The sequence below is a fragment of the Mercenaria mercenaria genome, chromosome 4 (genome assembly GCF_021730395.1).
Source record: "Mercenaria mercenaria strain notata chromosome 4, MADL_Memer_1, whole genome shotgun sequence".
Taxonomy (NCBI): domain Eukaryota; kingdom Metazoa; phylum Mollusca; class Bivalvia; order Venerida; family Veneridae; genus Mercenaria; species Mercenaria mercenaria.
In genome coordinates, this window is record NC_069364.1 from 82,282,126 (window position 1) to 82,302,526 (window position 20,401).

The 20,401-nt window shown below is 35.1% G+C and overlaps 1 protein-coding gene across 1 annotated transcript in view; it reads right to left on the minus strand.

Annotated features, from left to right (window-relative positions):
* Positions 1 to 20,401, minus strand: part of LOC123552299 (tyrosine-protein phosphatase 10D-like) — a 62,638-nt gene that overhangs the window by 22,455 nt on the left and 19,782 nt on the right. Inside the window, exons 7-23 of the mRNA XM_045341849.2 lie at positions 19,775 to 19,925; positions 18,161 to 18,288; positions 17,382 to 17,636; positions 12,900 to 13,047; positions 11,733 to 11,854; positions 11,185 to 11,282; positions 10,274 to 10,469; positions 9,555 to 9,827; positions 8,364 to 8,651; positions 7,539 to 7,799; positions 5,020 to 5,292; positions 4,049 to 4,179; positions 3,594 to 3,686; positions 3,049 to 3,115; positions 1,767 to 2,014; positions 967 to 1,222; positions 6 to 195 (exon numbers count right to left, since the gene is read on the minus strand). Of these exons, the coding sequence (XP_045197784.2) occupies positions 6 to 195; positions 967 to 1,222; positions 1,767 to 2,014; positions 3,049 to 3,115; positions 3,594 to 3,686; positions 4,049 to 4,179; positions 5,020 to 5,292; positions 7,539 to 7,799; positions 8,364 to 8,651; positions 9,555 to 9,827; positions 10,274 to 10,469; positions 11,185 to 11,282; positions 11,733 to 11,854; positions 12,900 to 13,047; positions 17,382 to 17,636; positions 18,161 to 18,288; positions 19,775 to 19,925 (3,178 nt within the window). The remainder of the gene's footprint in view (positions 1 to 5; positions 196 to 966; positions 1,223 to 1,766; positions 2,015 to 3,048; positions 3,116 to 3,593; positions 3,687 to 4,048; positions 4,180 to 5,019; positions 5,293 to 7,538; positions 7,800 to 8,363; positions 8,652 to 9,554; positions 9,828 to 10,273; positions 10,470 to 11,184; positions 11,283 to 11,732; positions 11,855 to 12,899; positions 13,048 to 17,381; positions 17,637 to 18,160; positions 18,289 to 19,774; positions 19,926 to 20,401) is intronic.

Below are 20,401 nucleotides of genomic sequence, written 5' to 3' on the forward strand. Positions count from 1 at the left end.
CTTACTATGATTTTCTGTTGGTCAGTGATGATCTATGGGTCATCTGTTCACCAGGATTATGTCTATACATGTTGCTTTTCTGGTCCATTCTACGTCTCATTATGATCACTGCCAGGATTATTACAGCAATCGCAACAATAGCGGCAACTACCCCACCCACTATACCGCCAACATTTGTACCATCTTCTTCTACAGCTGAAATACGAATTAAGTATTATTATTTATCTACTGTAACTATTTGTCTGTATTCAAGATAGCATGGCAAACACATACCTGTATAATCAAAAGACAAGAAGGAAAGTAATGTCTTTAGGGTCATGTAAACATCAAAAGTCATATGGCATAGATCATACAGCAAGAGTCATATGGCAATTTTCCCACCTTATTCATACAGGCAGATGCTATGTAATCCCTTTAGCCCAGAAATGTACCTAGTTAGATTCAATAGCATTTTTACCTGTATGGATTTCACAGTAAAAAGAACAGCACCTTAAAAAATTACACCAAGTGTAAAGTGTATTAGTAGTATGAAGAACACTGAAAGGCTGAGCCTAGTAGAATTCTCTTCACTCAGGATAGCAAAGCTATCTTACTGGAAAAATACTAAAATAAAAAAATGTACTGAAATCATTAGTATTCATGGGGGTCAAATTTTGTTGATTTTGTAGTAGAGTCACTTCATTAACTTAAATCCCAATGAAAAAGCAAAATTCTGATTCATTTTATGTTCAAATTTTAAAACCCACAAACTCATATAGGTACCCATAAAACAGCCATTTAATCCAAAGCTACGGAATTTGATGCCCACAAAGTTAAATGATTTCACAGAATATATCAGGTTTTTGTTTGTAACAGTCAGTATTAAGCTAGCTTGTTCCAAAGAAATTTCAGTAACCAAGATATTTTCGGATATAGAATTGTACCTTGGCAGCTAAAAGGGTTTAAAAAAAGCTACAGTGAACTTACGTAAAGCAGCAGTTCTAATGGGGTCAGAGAATGGTGTGTCTTTGTGCTGCATTGTGGTGTAAGCCCTCAGTGTGATATAGTATGTGGTGTCTGGCTTCAGTGGACCATTACAGTAAAACCTGCTATCACATCCAGCTTCTGAACCTATCTCAAACACCTTGTACCCAGCTTCTGCTACTGCCCTCTTGGTTCTCACACCAAACTGACCATCACAAGTGGAACCAACATCAAAGAATGTGGAACAGTTTGATATAGCCTGTAACATATATATACAAATACATATTATTGCCTTCTATTTCTATATGGTGAATTACATTAATTTCTAAGAATATTAGGATATATGGCTTTTAGGCTATGGAGGTCATGGATTCAAACATTACTGCGGTCACAATCTGTTTATGACACACTGGTTTCCAATGGGAACTGACATGAGAGAGAAGAAAAAATCCTCGACCTTTAAGCTTAACTTAACAAACAAAAGATGTTTATAATTGGCATCTAAACGCAGAATGGCGAAGACAGAACTCAGCATAATTCTATCAAAGTGCACGGCAAGATGGAGGACCTGAAGAAGACGTCATCCTTCATTGCTGGATCAGGGGTGACGGTGTATGCGGTGAACGCCAAGAAGAAGAAGAAGAAGAGCATAATTCCATGTTGAACAGTTTTCTTCAATAAATATTGACTTCTTTCGAGAAATATATTTATAACCCACCTTTTACACTGAGCACTGGAACATACCAAAACAGTAGTTTCACAGCCTTAATAAAAACCTTTACCTTTTCTAATTCTGTAATTACCTGATAAGCCTTAATGGCTGGATCTTGCCTAGCTACTCTCCAGCCTGGGAGGATATGCTTCGTCTGTATGTCTGTCGAGTCTTTATCCTCAGTAACTATAACAGTGTACTGAATCACCTCTCCATATTTATCCGAGAACACATTGGTAAAGTTTACCACAAGTTTGTGAGGGTCTGCTGTGGCTATTTTAGGGTCAACAGTTTTTGGCATGGCCATTGTTTTGTCTACACCGTCCTTGTATGGAGGTTCTACAAATATAGCATGTCATAATTTTATACATTTGATATACTAGCAAGAGACCTAATTTGTCTAGTACCTTATTCAGACTTTTTTCAAGCTCTCCTGATTAAAACCTCTTAAATCATCTTCTGTCATAAAATGTTTTTTTGTATTATTTAAACAGTCTTTTCTGCATGTTTATGACAAAACTCATGCAAACATTATAAATATTTACTAAAATATTTTGTTATAAATATTTCTCCTTTTTCAGGCCAGGATTTGAAAATGTCTTCAAGAGCATAATTTTGAGATAAGCCAGTTCAGGATATTGACTTTCAACTGTATTTAGATACCTCCTTTGAAACCCCTTCATCCTACTATAAAAATTGCAGGACTGTAAACATTTCAAATTTTGTCACACATTTTATTATCAATGACTCTTGCTATAAATGATGTGGTTGATGAGTGGAACTGCTGTTTCCAAATTGAATCCAATCCATTTAGTGATAACAGACATATGCAGAATGTATATCAAAACTTTCGCCTGAAATTCCTAGTAAAAAGGGGGAATAATTCATGAAATATTAGTGTGACAGTTATGCCCGAAAAGTCATATAATATAGGTGATGACATGAGCCACTACTTTAAGTGTGAATCGAGTCCATTTAGTATTAACAGTGATAAAGCAGAAGTACATGTACATCAAAACTTTTACCTGAAATCTCGGTAAAAAGTGGGGTATAGTTCATAAACATTGTTGCAAGAATTATGGCTCTTGACCCATATGATATGGGTGATGATGAGGAACAATTATCTGAAGTCTGACAAAGACCAGAGATAAAGTGAAAGTGCATTAATGCTTTAACAAAGCTGAAAAGTGAATGCACACAGGTGAGTTGCAGCTCTACATATACTTGGTAAAGTCAAGGTAAAAAGTATTAATGCAGACTTGTACAAAAACCAATATTTGCTGTAAATCACCTTCTGTTTCTAGTACACCAGAAGTCACAATGATGTGTATTAGCAATTTTTTTAGAATAATTATTATACAGAAAGAACTTACTATATGTTTTGAGTGAAATTATCACTGATGCCGGTAAACTTGACCCAGCAACGGTCTCTGCTCTTACCTGTACAACAAAAAAATGGTGTATATGATCAATCAAAATTGTAATTTCACTGTTTATTCATTACATGCAGATTTAATTTAGACTATAATCAAAGCATTTAACAATACCTTAAAAATACTTATGGAAGTGCACAATCGGCCAATTACTTATTTTCAGTAAGTGATTTTGGCATTCTCTTGTTTTTGCAGAATGTCATGTATGTTGAACTATATTTATGTCCGAAGAATATCGAATGGGCTTATGAGAGAATCAAACATAAATTGCAGTATCATTACCTGTCCACTACCTTAAATCGCCCTGTCATAGCAACTTTAATGTTAGTTGTGCTCTAATATAAGATTCTATCTGCTAAAGAGCATTTCTACTCCCAGTACTGTTATTAACAAGTTACATTATGTACAAAATATTCATCTTACTGCAAACTTTTATAAAATATGGAAACCTACTGGTAAAGGTCAATAAAACTAAGCATACTTACATGGAATGTATATGCATAGCCTGCTCTAAGATCAGTAAATATGTGTTTGGCTGTAGGAAATGTAACCTTTGTTTGACCCTCGTCTGTCTCCGTCTGTTTGTAAACACAGAAATAAACATATATAACATTTATCTTTACTTGTGAAAACACCAGATTTTATATTTTTATTTACTGTACATCTGCTATTAATTCAGTTAAAGATCTTTCAATTTCACAATGAAATGAATAAATATGCTCCACATCTTGTTTTAAAACTAAAAAAATGCAATAATCAGTTAAGCTTTAAGAGCATAAAAGTACAAAATTTGCTGCATTCTGTGCAGAATGTGCTAAAAAAGTCCAAAACTTCCAGCTGAAAGTTCTAAATGATAAAACAAAACAAAATCAGCTTTACACACTGGTGGTGCTTTACAATTTCATCAGAAATGACAAAACAGATGTGAAATTATTCATACCCCCTTCTGTCCTATATAGTTGATGACATATTGACTTATGGCACCATTCTGGAACTCCGGCATGGTCCACGTCAATGTCACTTCTGTCGGAGCGCTCTCTATAGCACGTAAATCTCGAACAACAGATGGCGCTGAAATATATTAATCAAATTTCTGTATGTTACCGTAAATTCCAATATTAATACAGGTACATGTATTATCTTACAAGTCCATATGATTCAATGAAAATCTTCATTCTGACAAAGCAATACAAAACTAGACGAATTATAGTGACCTTTTAAGTTTGGTATATCTGACAGTCAGTTAGCTGGCCTGGATTGACTTGTTTATATTCATTGCAATACCGTGTCATTACAGAACAGTTTACCAGAAAATGCCCTGGAAATTGTATTTTGTTCAAGAATTCTCCTTATTCCGAGTCATTTGAAAAGTAAGAAAACATATAAAGTGTAAATAAAAGTTTTCATTAGAGTATGAAATGCATTGTATTGTATAGCATGTGTCGGAATTATGTCTCAAGGTCAACAGTATTCTCCAAAGCAACTGACTACAAAATAAAATGACAATCTGAAACATCAACACACAACTGTGTCAGCTCAAGCCTTTACTACTGATTCCCATAAGAAAGTTGTCAGTTGTCAGTTACTGATCAAATCAAAGAACACTGTTTAGTTTAACCTTTAGCCTGCTAAATTTCTAAAATGGACTGGTCCATCCTTCAATTTGGGCAGTACCACTTGTTTATCAAAGGGGTTTTCACTGAAAATTTACTGACTGAATACCAAACAGTGCAGACCATGATCAGCCTACACAGATGTGCAGGCTCATCTTGGATGTGCAGGCTCATCTTGGTCTGCACTGGTCGAAAAGGCAGAATCACTTGTTCCTAGCAGGCTAAAAGTTAACTAATTAGATAGCTAACTCAGTTTGAAAGGGTATAAAACAAGTTTTGGAAAATTCCTTTACCGTACCTGCTTCTTGTGTTCCAACAGACACCCTTGCGGTACTCTGATATAAGGAAAACACTGATGTGACCTCACATCTATATATTGTGTATGCTCTAAGATTGTCTATTGATGATGTAATAACATCTTGTATGTTATCTATCGTCACATCCTCAACCTTCTCATCACTGGGATCAAAGCATTGGATTCTGTATTTGTCCACGCCTCCACTTGGACGGGTGATTGTTAAGGTGATCTTGTTGGATGTTGCAACACCAGATACTATAGGAGGATTCGGCACTGAAATTCAACAAATTTTATCGTTTTAAGTAATTTGTCAACAGACTTTTTGTAAAATTGAAAATATCTCATTTCATGTCAAAGTGGCTGTTGGTAAAAAAAATAATCTCAAGAAATTGCTACTTAAGAGCAAATCAATATATCTAAAGGCCGAGAAAGTGTTTCTCAATATTTCTCTTGGGTGTCAGTCTTAAAATTGAATTTTCACTACAGGAATCTACAAAAACAAGAGGGCCATGATGGCCCTATATCGCTCACCTGAGTACTATTGCTTTAACCAAAAACAAAAAAAAACAAGAGCTGTCTCCATAGGATGACACATGCCCCCGATGGCACTTTGAATGAATAGTTATGGCCGATGTTAGAGTTTAGGACCTTTGACCTACGGACCTGGGTCTTGCGCGTGACACGTCGTCTTACTGTGCCACACATTCATGCGTAGTTATTTTAAAATCCATGCATGAATGACAAAGATATGGACCGGACACGCCCATCAATGCACTACCATGAAATATGACCTTTAACGTCTAAGTGTGACCTTGACCTTGAGCTACGGACCTGGGTCTTGCGCGACATGTCGTCTTACTGTGGTACACATTCATGCCAAGTTATTTGAAAATCCATCCATGGATGACAAAGATATGGACCGGACACGCCCATCAATGCACTATCATGAAAAATGACCTTTAACGTCTAAGTGTGACCTTGACCTTTGAGCTACTGACCTGGGTCTTGCGCGCGACACGTCGTCTTACTGTGGTACACATTCATGCCAAGTTATTTGAAAATCCATCCATGGATGACAAAGATATGGACCGGACACGAAAATTGCTGACAGACCGACAGACTGACAGACGGTTCAAAAGCTATATGCCTCCCTTCAGGGGCATAAAAATTCTTACAAGGTACAGATATGTCAAAATACACATTAAAACCATCCATGTTGTACCACAGAAAAGTGGTCTCGGTTTTTCACTATGGCCAATAATGAAAAAGTTACTAAATAAGCTATATGTATTAACATAAAAGGGAAGTTATTAAAAAAAATTATTGTAAGTGAACAAAAGAAGGATCTGGCAAATAAAAACAAGAGCACTGCAATGCAATGCAAATGCAGAGTAATATTCACACAAAACAAAACAAACAGACGGACACCGAGGCGATAACATAATACGTCCCTGCGGGCGTATAAAAAGGAATTGAGGTCTTATGGTGATACAAGTTGTGTGCAAGTTTGGTTAAAATCAAATCATAAATGAAGCTGCTTTGTGCAGACAAGGTCAAAATAGCTAATTTTGGCCCTTTCAGGGGCCATAACTCTGGAACCCATTATGGGATCTGGCCGGTTCAAGAAAGGAATAAAGATCTTATGGTGACACAAGTTTTGTGCAAGTTTGATTAAATTTAAATCATAAATGAAGCTGCTATTGTGCAGACAAGGTCAAAATAGTTAATTCCGGCCCTTTCAGGGGCCATAACTCTGGAACCCATTATGGGATCTGACCGGTTCAAGAAAGGAACTAAGATCTTATGGTGACGCAAGTTTTGTGTAAGTTTGGTTAAAATCAAATCATAAATGAAGCTGCTATTGTGCAGACAAGGTCAAAATAGCTAATTTTGACCCCTTCAGGGGCCATAACTCTGGAACCCATAATGGAATCTGGCCAGTTCCAGAAAGGAACCAAGATCTTATGGTGATACAAGTTGTGTGCAAGTTTGGAAAAAATCAAATCATAAACAAAGCTGCTATTGTGCAGACAAGGTCAAAATAGCTAATTTTGGGCCTTTCAGGGGCCATAACTCTGGAACCCATAAGGAATCTGGCCAGTTCAAGAAAGGAACCAAGATCTTATGGTGATACAAATTGTGTGCAAGTTTGGTAAAAATCAAATCATAAATAAAGCTGCTATTGTGCAGACAAGGTCAAAATAGCTAATTTTGGCCCTTTCAGGGGCCATAACTCTGGAACCCATCATGGGATTTGGCCAGTTCACGAAAGGAACCGAGATCTTATGGTGATACAAGTTGTGTGCAAGTTTGGTTAAAATAAAATCATAAATGAAACCATTATCATGAAGACAAGAAATTGTTGACGGACAGATGGATGCACGGACGCACGCATGGACGACAGGCGAAGGGTGATCACAAAAGCTCACCTTGTCACTATGTGACGCTGTTGGTTGGATAGCTTTTGCATTGCAATTATTTCACACATTTGGTATACTGTTTTAAACTCTAGTACTCACATGTCTGTGCCAGAATTGTTTTTGTATCACTTTTCTCCCCTCCACTCATTGTTTGTACCTCTACTGTATAGAGAGCACCTGCCTCAAGGGAGGTAAACTCTACCTGCTTGTCAGAATCTAACTTGGGTTTTCTGATAACTTCTGTATTAACAGTGAACACTATCTCATCAAAGTAGTCACTGCCTGGCTCCTCGTATGAGACAATAAATGACGAGTTAGTTGGCATGGTTTCAAACTTCAGGATGATGTTGTTTACTGGTTCTGAAAGATTCAGTGAACGTTTAACATTTATAAGCTGTCAAGTAAAAGAAAGGTCCAGATTTCACTTTTTATGCATTTGATCAAAAGTTTACCTTTTATGGCCTGAAATATTTATCTGTGTAAGTTGAGATTAACTTCTGTCAAGAATGAAAAAAAAAAGAACAAAACTGTAAGAAATATTTATAACTTTAAGCACTGCCTGACAAGAAAATCATGAGGAACATGACTATCTTGAATGTGAAGAGACACATTTCATTTTCAGTGAAAAATATACAGCAAGTGAAATTACCATATGTAAAATATACAAGTTCAATCTCTATTAAGCACACACCTCTGGAAAGACTGAATTTTGTCCAATATGGATGAGACTAAGTGGTAAATATTTTATTTTTCATATAAGGATTAAGTTTAATGGACAAAATTTAGCTCCTGTGGTGATTTTTCAGTTTTAACATGCTGACTCTCTGCAGGCCAGCTGAATGATTGCCTCGCATGAAAGAATTTCACATCCACATAGCCACTGAGTCAGAGGTCCTGTTAAAAGCTTTATATCATCTGACATACTTGTTACTGCAGGTGTAGACACTGCACTGGAAATCGTATCCTGGCTCACAGCTTGTACAGACATATCATACTTGAACCCGGGAACCAACCCATCTACAGCTGCTTCCACTATTGTTGCACTAGGTGGTCGAGGAACTGTCTGATTTTGTTTGACTCCTATATCGTCAAGGTAACTGATGACCCAGTTCTCTACATAGGTGGCGCTTGTCTGATACAGCCATTGCAGAGTTACTGAACTTGTAGATGTTCTCTCTGTTAACACAGTCACTGATGGTGGTGGGAGTGGTACTGAAACATTGACATAATTATGTAAATTACCCTATCAGCTGAATCAAAGTTTAGAAATACTAACACCAACTTCAAGATTTGAGTCTGAAATATCAAAAATATTAATAACATTTATACAACCTCTATATAATTAGCAGAGCAGTTCTGATGGGGTCTTATTCTAAAATTGAGAACAAGGCGTACTTTCTTAAAATGAGATGAGCTGGCAACACAATTTGAAAATAAAACTCTTGAATAGTGACCTACATTGCTTTGTTTCTGTTCTAAAAGGTCTGCTCTGGCATAAAAATATTTCAAAATCTAGGTATGGCCTTTGTTAGCCAAATAATGTTGAACTCCTAATGAGAATATAGCTATTATAATTCAATGCATTTTTTTGCATTTAGTATAAAAAATATGTGTGCCATTTTCTAATTTTAGACTGGTTATATTCAAAATAATGGTAAACAGTAAAACCATTGTGAAAGTGTGATTTCTACCTGAACAAATATTTCCAAATTAATTTTTGTCTATATTTATAATAGGAAATGACAAGACACTTTCCAACTTATCTGGAAAAATAAATAAATACTGTTGAATCATTATTTATGGGCAATTAATTTTTGTGGATTTTGTGATTGCATCTATCCACAAACAAATTACTAAAATTCACCTTCATTTTATCGACAGAAGTTGACATCCACCAACTAATATTATCAATTTGCCATAAAAAGCTGTTTTGGCCTGCCAAAAAATTTCATACACATAAATGGAATGATTTTACAGCATAAGGTTTTCTTAAGCTTTTGATTTTTATGTGACATTTAGAACATTGGAGAGCAAAAAAGAAAATTATTTTGAAAGGGTAAACAGGGAATTAGATAATAATAATATAAAATATTGAAAACAGAATGAGATCCTTACCAACAGTTACATGAATAATTCTGACATCACTCCTGACTGAGTCTGACACTGCATAAACCTCAATCTCATATCTCTCTCCTGGCATCAAATCTGGCAAGGTCAAGTTAGTGCTCAAGGTTGAATTTTCTACCCATAATACATTAGGATTTCTCAGACTGGGTCTGTGCTTCACAACATAGTGACTGTGTATGCTCTCAGATGGTGCAGACCAGTCTAGATCAATAATGTCTGTACCGATTAGTGAGGCTGACACACTTTCTACTGGCTTTGGTTCTATAAAAGAAATATGAATGCATCTGATATTTTTTCAATACAACAACATTATTATGAAGGTTAAAAAAACTAAATTGCCTGCTTTTATCTATCCCTTTTTCCAGTTTAATGTCTTTTATGGGCTTTTTTCAGCATTGGCTTAACCTTAACCTTTCAACTGTACTTCCTGCAGAAAGACCCCTGAGCACAAGTCAGGACATTACTTCAGAATAAAGGAGCACAATGATGCCTGATTTAAACTTTCAAGTTTTTGTACAGCAGTCATTTGGAATTCACTGGAGAAATAATTTTACCTAAATTGTTGTGATTTTGCAGGTTATTAAAAGTAAGAGACATCTATAACTAAGTAACATAAACCATCTCATTTCTTATAATTAACAGCAACAGCTTGAAGGTTAACTGAGAACCAAAAACAGAAAAATAACATCAATAAATAAACTGCATACTGGTAGTCCCATTTATTTCTTGTAAAGGTGACCCTGCACTCTCCCCTGATACATTCTGCCATGCCTGAACTTTAACCTCGTAAGTGCCCCCTGGGAAAAGGTCAGGTATTGCAACACTATAATCAGACTGGTTCTCCACTGACTCTACAATTGGTAACTGGACTGGTACACCAGCTGGCATCTCTTGGTATGTTACCTAAAATAACAATTCAGAATAAATAAAAAATAAGAACAAACTCTTGGCATGTGATATAATAATGTTACTGTAACAAGAGGACCATGATTGCCCTAAATTACTCACCTGTGTTTCAGAGCTTAAACAAGCTGGAGTGTGCAACTTTGGAGGAGGACCATAATATGCTCCAGGTGTTAAAAGTTCCAGGGATAAGTGCTCGGGTGAGCTAAAACAAGCGACCGAGTATTGCAGTGGCAATATAGAAGTATTACATAAAATAACGTTGAAGACTTTCCTTTGTACAATTACAGTATACATGAAGAATGACCTTGAAAACAAAAAAGTTGCTAAGTGATAGTGCTGTCAGTGAGTGTACACAGTTACATCAGTTAACATTTCTAGACATACTTTTTATTATAAAAAGAAGCAGATTTAAATCTGGAAATTTAGTCAAAGAAAAGTCTTTTAAAATGGCCATCAGTGACCAATGAAATATCTATACTGAACCAATGTCATTCGTGTCAACATAATATACAGTCTAACTTCTTCAAACTCTACAGGATGGGCAAAATTTGTTCGAGTTTTCGGAAATTCAAGTAATCAAACAATATACAATATACAGGGATTTTGCCAAGACCTGACAATGAGTTTGAATGATCGATGGCGTTGGAATTATCTGAGTTTGAGTGAATTAAGTTCGACTGTACCATATACAGGTGAACAATACTACACTTACTGTAAATCCAGACTGTTTACTGGAACTCTGACTTTTCCAAGTAACCATCAAACCAGCCATGTGTGGTAATGCTTGAAGATCTATAACTGGTAGGGGTCCTGAAATATGCAATTGTTTCAAAAACATTCAATGACAGACTGATGCATTTCTTTCTAACTTGGATTTTATGCTTTAGGTTTCTTTGTTTTTATTGAATTTAGATGTCACTTTGGCACATTTATGATTATACAGCTGCTGATGATGGAGAAAGACCCAAGGTGCCCCTCTGGGCTTTGTTTCTGGCATTGGAGGACACATACCAGTACGTAGAACCATCAACCTTCCAGAAGCCAGTTGGATGGATTCCTGACATGAAGAACTCCACATCTAAAAAAGGTGTCGAACCCACATTGTTGAGGAGCAAGTAATTTGAAGCCAGCAACCTTAACCACTTGGCCACAGCTGACCAAAGAATCAAATCTAGGTTCACTGTCAGTCTTACTGCCTTCAACAACTAACTAAAATAACTCTAGTACTTTTGAAACTAGTTTCAGCATGAAGAAAATTACCTGTGATCACTCTAGTTTCTAGTTTCTCACTGTACACACCACTGGAAACCGTTACCATGGAGACTGTGTACAACTGTCCTGGTGTCAGGGATGTGATTTTGTATGATAAATCTGTAACATTGCTGAAATGGAATAATTATAGGTTATTGGCTTTGTATTCGGGAAATATGCACGAGTTCTGCAGCGGAAATATTGCGCGACTTTAGGAGCTAAAGAATGCTATCTACACATATAAATGTAATGTAAATATTATGAATTTGTTCAGTAACCTCAATAAGACTGACAATATGGAACTAAATAATAGAATTATTTCAACGGCACACATTATATTACGTCAAGCACCCGATATGAAATTTAGGCGTCAGTGTATGGAAAAATATTGGCGTTTCCGGTACCATTGTAACTTAACAGGGAACAGAAACGTGTATGTAATAATAGTGTTTAAGTCGTAATGTAAAGAATCAGATGGATCACTCATGTAAGTTGGTTTCACAAAAAAATGCTTTAACCAAGTGCTAAAATCCACTGTTACTAGTCTCAATACTAATTAAATAGAAAAGATAAAGGGCGGGGTTATCTAGTGGTTAAAGTGTCAGCCACTCAATTCGGGAGTCATGGGTTTGAGCCTTACTGGGGTCACGATCATGCCTTCTCATAAGACACCAGTACTGGTTTATTCAGGAAGCAGAATTGAAATTGGTTCAAATAAGCTTGAAGCTTTCATCACAACTGAGCTAAAATGAATTCGTATAAACTAAACTAAAGAATAGACTAAAACTAGAAAAGAAGGTAAGTAGCCATTTGGTCTGCTAGCATTAGTGCAATTTTTTTTTTTAAATAACCAAAGAACCAAAAGAACAAACATTTCAAGATTTTGTTCCCATTTAATCAGTATTTTAGCTTCAGCTCCAAACTAAACCCTACTTCTCCACCCTCACATCCCCGCCCCTTACAAATTACACAGTGCATTCTGAAATGAAGCTTATTTCAATTCCATAACCCCATATCAGTGTTACATCCAAGTTTTCTGCAAGTCAGTGTTTTACCTGCAGATATTCCATGTATCTAAATCAAATATTTAATTTCTTCCGAAATTTTAATCTAATTTCCAAACCTTTTTGCCGAAATAACTATTTCATTTAGACAAGAATCAATGCACAGTGATACCTATTAAGAACAACTGGAGATGCAACATTAGGTGGGTCAATGGATATCTCGTACGAGTCAAACGATGAGTTGACTGGTGCCTCCCATACTATAGTTATAGAATCACTGTCCACCATTGTTGCTTGTAAGCCCGTCACTGCAGAAGGATCTAAAAAACATTCAAAAGGAAAAATTAGAATAACTATCAATTTAGTAACAATCATGACTACATTAGCAAACTCCTGTTTCCAGCAACTTCATTATTTTTTGTAAATGAAAAAGAAAAACATTTTACAGTCGAACTTTGTTGGCTCAAACTTAGATAATTTGTACACCGCCCTTTGCTCAAACTCGTCAGATCACGATTATTATATTTTCCGATGGCTCGAACTACAGATAACTCAGACAAATTTTGCTTGTCCCGTTGAGTTAGAGCGATCAAAGTTCGACTGTACATATATCCAAAATACATGTACACTGTCCCTAGCAGTTCTTTAAGATGTAAGATAATGCAAGGCCAGTAGACCATAAGAGGGCCAATTTATTTCATTACTAATTTTCAATCTGGTCGGACTGGTTTCATTCATACATTTTTGAAGCTGTTAAACACGGATGTGCACATGCATTTACTGTACAAGCTTATTTTATATCTGAATATTTGATAATGAAATTATCCTCGATTTAACCTGTACGATATATGATGTGTAGAAATAACATGAGATGTGCTTATCAAATATTATCATTCCATACATATTAATTAAATAAATGCTTTCTTATAATTTTACATTTGTATCAACATATAGATCAGCATGCATAACTGCATATTTTATCATAATTTTGGTGTAGGGCAAAAAAGTACATAAAATAAAACAGAAAAAAGAAAATTCAAATATCATTTATTAAGGCTAATACAATAATTAGTTTTCTTGAAACACTTACTGGTATTCACTTTTTTTACATATACATATACAGTCAAACCAGTTTTAACAATACTTTGAATAAATGCCTTAACTATATAACCTGTCTTACAGGTGAGAGACCACTAATTAAAAGAAGTATAGGGAACTTATTGGGAATAACGTAAGGCTTTGTTAGCTATGTAAATAAACCCAAGAAGTGATTTCTTGTCTACATTCAACCTGCTGAATGTTTAAATTTATGGAAGGCCGCATACATCATAATGGAGGTCTATGGAAAAACAATTTGTGGCCTATAACCTATAAGGTCACCACTTTCATTATAAACAGTGTTATCGTTTATTCACACTGATCGTTTGTCAGAAAACTCTTTTTTTTCCATTTCCAAAGGATGACCTTTACAGACAGGGCCTGTATTCAACAATTTTCCAGATCAGTAGCTTAAGACTTAAGAACCAAATATTCAACTGTTGTAATTTTGTTTATCATTAAATTATACTGATGAAATTCTACTGATTCATCTTTAGTTATATAACAAACATTCATGCAAAGTTTCATTACAATCTTTGCTCATTTATCAATGGTACAGCAAACAGAATAGTCAGTATTTAACCCTTATGCTGCTAAATTTCTACAATGAACTTGTCCACCTTTCAATTTGGACAGGACCATTAACTGTTAAAAGGGGTGCTTTTAAAAAAGATACTAACTGAATACATGCAAACAGTGCAGATCTTGATCAGACTGCACTGATGTGCAGGCTGATCATGATCTACACTGGTCACAAAGGCAGAATCAATTGTGTTTAGTATGATGGGGGTTAAAGTCTAAGTCGAAATTTCAGGCTTGAAACGTTGATGGATGTCAGCCGACATCAAAATGAGTTTGTTTTTTCATTATTATGTACAGTATTTATGCACAGTAAGAAAATGTGTCAGCTGACTTAACTAGATTCCTGAATTTCTGACACAGGAACTAATTAGAACAACCTAAACTCATAGACACTTTCCCCAGATGAAACCGTAAATGATCAATTACTGTTGACACAGAATAATTAGTGAACTCATCACCAGTCAAGTTTTACACCTTAGGCCAATATGACAGACAGTTTATCTATGCATATCATATTAACACATACTTCTATATGAATGTCAATTTTTCTTAGTTTTGAAGTAGATTTTACATCTATATACATTTTAAGTAACAAGAATACAGGTATGCTAGTTAAAGAATAGTCTTGTCTATTTTAAAAATAAATTATATAACGAGCAAGAGTTCTTTTACTTTGTATCCAAAAATTTCTTTCAGTTTCTCAGGCTACAAGAGAACATAATTATAAACACTAGAAGACATACTTCACTAGCCCATCTAGCAAATAAAGAAATAAATAAATAAATAAATAAATATCAATCAATCAATCAATCAATCAATCAATCAATTAATTAATTAATTAATTAATTAATTAATTAATTAATCAATTAATCAATTAATCAAATTAAAAAGAAGTTTGAACAACCACATCTGAAAGTATTATCCATTTCTGAAAGTAGCATACAAGCTCTACAAAATGAAAGTATAAAAGTAACTTTTTCTGTAGGAGTTTAAAGACATTTTCCGACAGTATTTCAGTTACAATATAGCTGTCAGTTAACTTAAACCTTGCTCCAGGTATCCAAACCAAGAATGAACTGTTCCCCATAAGCAACTAATATGTACCCAAAAAGTAACTGGCCTGTTCTCAACAAGTAGCTGACCTGTTACCCTAAAGAAAGTGACATGTTCCCTACATGTAACTAACTTGTTCCCTACAAGTAACTGACCTGTTCTCCAAAAGGAACTAATATGTTCACCATAAGTAACTGACCTGTTCCCATAAGTCACTAACCTGTTCCAAACAAATAACTAACTGACTAACCAAATCCCCACAATTAACTAACATGTTCCCCACAAGTAACAAACCTGTTACTACAGTTTACTAACATATTCCACATAAGTAACTGACCTGTTCCCATAAGTCACTAACCTGTTCCCATAAGTCACTAACCTGTTCCAAACAAGTAACTAACCTGCTTCCTACAGTTGGTGAACCAAATCACCACAATTAACAACATGTCCTCATAAGTAACTGACCTGTTACCAACAATTAACTAACATGTTCCCCATAAGTAACTGACCTGTTCCCATAAGTCACTAACCTGTTCCAAACAAGTAACTAACCTGTTTCCTACAGTTGGCGAACCAAATCACCACAATTAACAACATGTTCCCCATAAGTAACTGACCTGTTACCAACAATTAACTAACATGTTCCCCATAAGTAACTAACAACTTCCCCTCCAGTAACTGAGAATTTCCCCTCTTAAATCTTATGTGGGGAACGACTGAGTTCTGGCATAGGCATAATAGTGTCATCTGTAAAATCATGATGAATAAATGTTCACAATGCCAAGAGATCAAACACACATTCCCCTGTCTTGTATTGTACTTATGATCTACGCAGGTAGCAAAAACCAAAGTTGAAACATTAACCAGTAGTATCTAATCTAACTTTGCAAGTTTAAGATGTCATAAATATCAACAGCTAAGCGCCTAATACTTCAATTTTGATACAGACATTTTTTTTTCACTACTACTAATCAGCTATAAATGACTAGTTTCTAAAATGATACACACTCCCCTTTTGCACTATTTTGTAAAGAAGAATTTATTATTGTTAAATGCTACCTGGACCTGATGTCTAAAGAATGAAGAGATATTTTTGTTTGCAGAAGAGGCTTTATCTTTATTTAACCAAGAACCAGTCTCAATTTTGTAAACCTGAATTTGAATACCAGTCTCAGAACGTAGCCTTGCCATTGGTCAGTTTTAAGATTTCTTTTTCAAAATCAACCAATTACGTGCTAGAGTTTTAAAACTCATAGCTATGCCTTTCCAAGCTCAATTCCAATTACACATATTATATAAACATGTATATAATTATCCCAATTCACTCCAATGCAATTCTAATCTAACAAAATAAAGCAAAATGTAGCCCTAGCCCTTTCACCCAAAACAAAAGCAAGCTCTGGCACATTGTTTTTTCTCTGGTTTTCATTTAAAATGTTCTAAATATAGAATCATAAAAAGAGTATATATGGCTACACTGTGTCCAATACCATCTCTTACCTGGATCATCTATAGAAGTGAAATGTTAAAAGTCAAAATATGAAAAAAATGAAGAAGATCCTTATCCAGATAACATATAAAAAACAGAGCACCTGAGTATTAGTGAGAAAAATTCTTGTTAATTGAGAATAGAGGAAAAGGAACTTGTGTAAATTCAAAGTATTTTTATGAAATTTATTAATATACAGTAACCACTCAAATAAAATCACAAACCCTTGAAAAGCAAAAGCAAATCCAAACTTACCTTTTCCATTTGTCCAAGGTTGTTCAATTTAGAGTGTACATGCATTATTCAAAAAAACTATGCTTTAACTGTACTTTCAGAAAAAAACTGATGTTAATTTGAAACGTGAAATACCAAAATAAAGAAAAATAAAACCACCATGTAATAAAGTTGATTTAACAGTGAAACTGAACCTACTTGTAGTAAATGTTGATGTGAGGGGTTCACTGTACAATCCTGCAGAGTGTGACTCAATTTTCAGCATATATAGTGTTCCTGGAACCAGTCCTATGAAGGTAAAATTAGTCCCAGTCTCTGTTACTATTTTTGAATCTCCAGATCCTGTCAATGTCAGACGATAGCTATCAAGATTGCCCAGTGCTGCTTTCCATTCAACTTTGACCTCTGACCCACTCTCTACTCGGACCATAATGTCAGAAGGTTTATTTGGCACTAAAATGTAAAAGGACAATGATTTTCTTATTCAGTTTGGTTGAGGTTTTTGAAAACACTTATTAACTTGGATCTGTATTCAAACAACATCACTGAAATAAAAGCTTTGTTAAGAGTTATAGAATGGTTAGAAAGATTAGTGTCTTAAAGTTTCAGACCCTAGACCTGTCTTCACCATTGTTTAAAGTCTGAAACTTAGACTTCAGAGTATCAAATACTCAATTTGCCATAACTCTGACACTGACTGTCTGTGCTCGCAGTTTACACAATTATGCAAAGTTTCATTACAACCTGATCTAATATAACAATGACAGACCAAAAAATTTAATTTTTTAAGTTCAAGTTTCATACTTAAAATGCTGATTGATATTGGCTCTACACTTTCTTGAATATGGGTCCAAAACCCTGAGGAATATTGTATGTCTGTATATATCACTATACGTAATGTTTTTAAACTAAGAAGTTCATCATTCATATCAACATTATGTCACTGCTAAACAAATTTTCATTATAATTATGCTTACATGTTCTGAATGTGCTGTTAACTGGTTCACTCTCCTTATATGACAGTTCGGTAACCAAGGAAACCATATAGCCACGACCTGCTGCAAGATCTGTGAATGTGTAGTTGAAGACGCCTGGTGCTAAAGTACTAAAATATACAGATATATTTTTAAGACAAGAGCACCGCCTTGCGGGTGCTGACGCTCATCTGATTTTTTTTTTTTATAGAAATATTGTCCTACCCATGATTTTCTAAGTCTAAAAAGGGCCATCACTCTTGCAAAAAGCAGGATAGAGTTATGTTTCTTGATGTACAGTGTCCACTTATGATGGTGAAAAACTGTTGCAAGTTTTAAAGCAATAGCTTTGATAGTTTATGAGAAAAGTTGACTTAAACATAATATTCAACCAAGAAAATGATTTTTCTAAGTCCAAAAGGGGCAATAATTATTGCAAAAAGCAGGATGGAGTTATGTTGCTTGCTGTACAGGGTCAGCTTATGATGGTGAACAAGAGTTGCAAGTTTTAAAGCAATAGCTTTGATAGTTTAAGAGAAAAAGTTGACCTAAACATAAAACTTAACCAAGAAATCTGATATTTTCTAAGTCCAAAAGGGGCCATAAATCTTGCAAAAAGCAGGACGGAGTTATGTTTCTTGCTGTACAGGGTCAGCGTATGATGGTGAACAAGTGTTGCAAGTTTTAAAGGAATAGCTTTGATAGTTTAGGATAAAAGCTGACCTAAACATAAAACTTAACCAAGAAAACTGATTTTCTAAGTCCAAAAGGGGCAATAATTCTTGCAAAAAGCAAGATGGAGTTATGTTTCTTGATGTACAGGGTCTGCTTATGATGGTGAACAAGTATTTCAAGTTTCAAAGCAAAAGCTTTGATAGTTTAGGAGAAAAGTTGACCTAAACATAAAACTTAACCAAGAAATCTGATATTTTCTAAGTACAAAAGGGGCCATAAATCTTGCAAAAAGCAAGATGGAGTTATGTTTCTTGCTATACAGGGTCAGCTTATGATGGTGAACAAGTATTCCAAGTTTCAAAGCAATAGCTTTGATAGTTTAGGAGAAAAGCTGACCTAAACATAAAACTTACCCAGGCAACGCCGACGCAGACGCCTACGCCGACACCTACGCCGACGCCGACGCCGACAACCGCTCAAGTGATGACAATAACTCATCATTTTTTTTCAAAAAATCAGATGAGCTAAAAAATGCTACGATGTATGTATACAGGCAGTATGCAGAAATTTCTTCTTCATAATTTTCATATAAAAAGTCAGGAAAATGTTTATTCAAATAAATGCAAAGATACCATTTTGAATTTTTCTCAAATATGCATGCAATGTGATTAAACTGTTTGTGAATATCCATTTGGGTAATGAAGACTAGATCTACTGTAAAACACCAATTGCTCCAGGCTACACATGGATGAGCAGAATGCTAACATTCCAAATATAGAAAATACAAGGAAAATGAATGAGGACCACGTACAATACTCGAGCAATTAATGCTCAAGCAAGCTGTGTTGCATCGTACAATCAAATACATGTAGATGATTTTCAAATAAAGAAATTCAAATATTTATAATCAAAAATGACAAAACCATCTTCTACAATACTTACAGTGGGAATGAGGAATTTTCAGGTTTAGGTTCAATGTTGATGATAAAGTTATCGTAGTTTGCAGTATCATTGATGGTCCAGTACACTGTGAACGAGTCAGGTCTTGTATCCCGGTATACATTATTTGTGAGACTGTCCACCTGCACAGGATCTAAAATATACAACATTCCATTTGTTTTTAAGTTAAAATGACCATTTTCAATATAAACACTGGCATATATCCCTTTAAAAAGGAAAAGAACTTAATATAGGCCAAAGGGCAAATGTAAAGGCATGCATTAACATATATATGCACAGCTGAACTTCGTTCACTTGAACTCGAATATTTTGGATGCCTCCCTTGGCTCAAATTCATCATCAGGTCTTGGCAAAATCCCTTTATTGTATTATTTTTGATGGCTTTAACTGCTGATAACTCGAACAAATGTCAGTCCTGTCAAATTCAAGTGAAAGTGGTTCGACTGTGTAGCTTAAAAGAGACAGATGATGACACAATGTACCAGATATTATAACATTCATCATTAGAACTAAATTTTTAGAGTTCACTTGAAATGTTGTAACTGAAAATATACAGTTCAGGCACACATGTTTTACTTTTCAATGTCGTCCACATGACAAGATTTCACA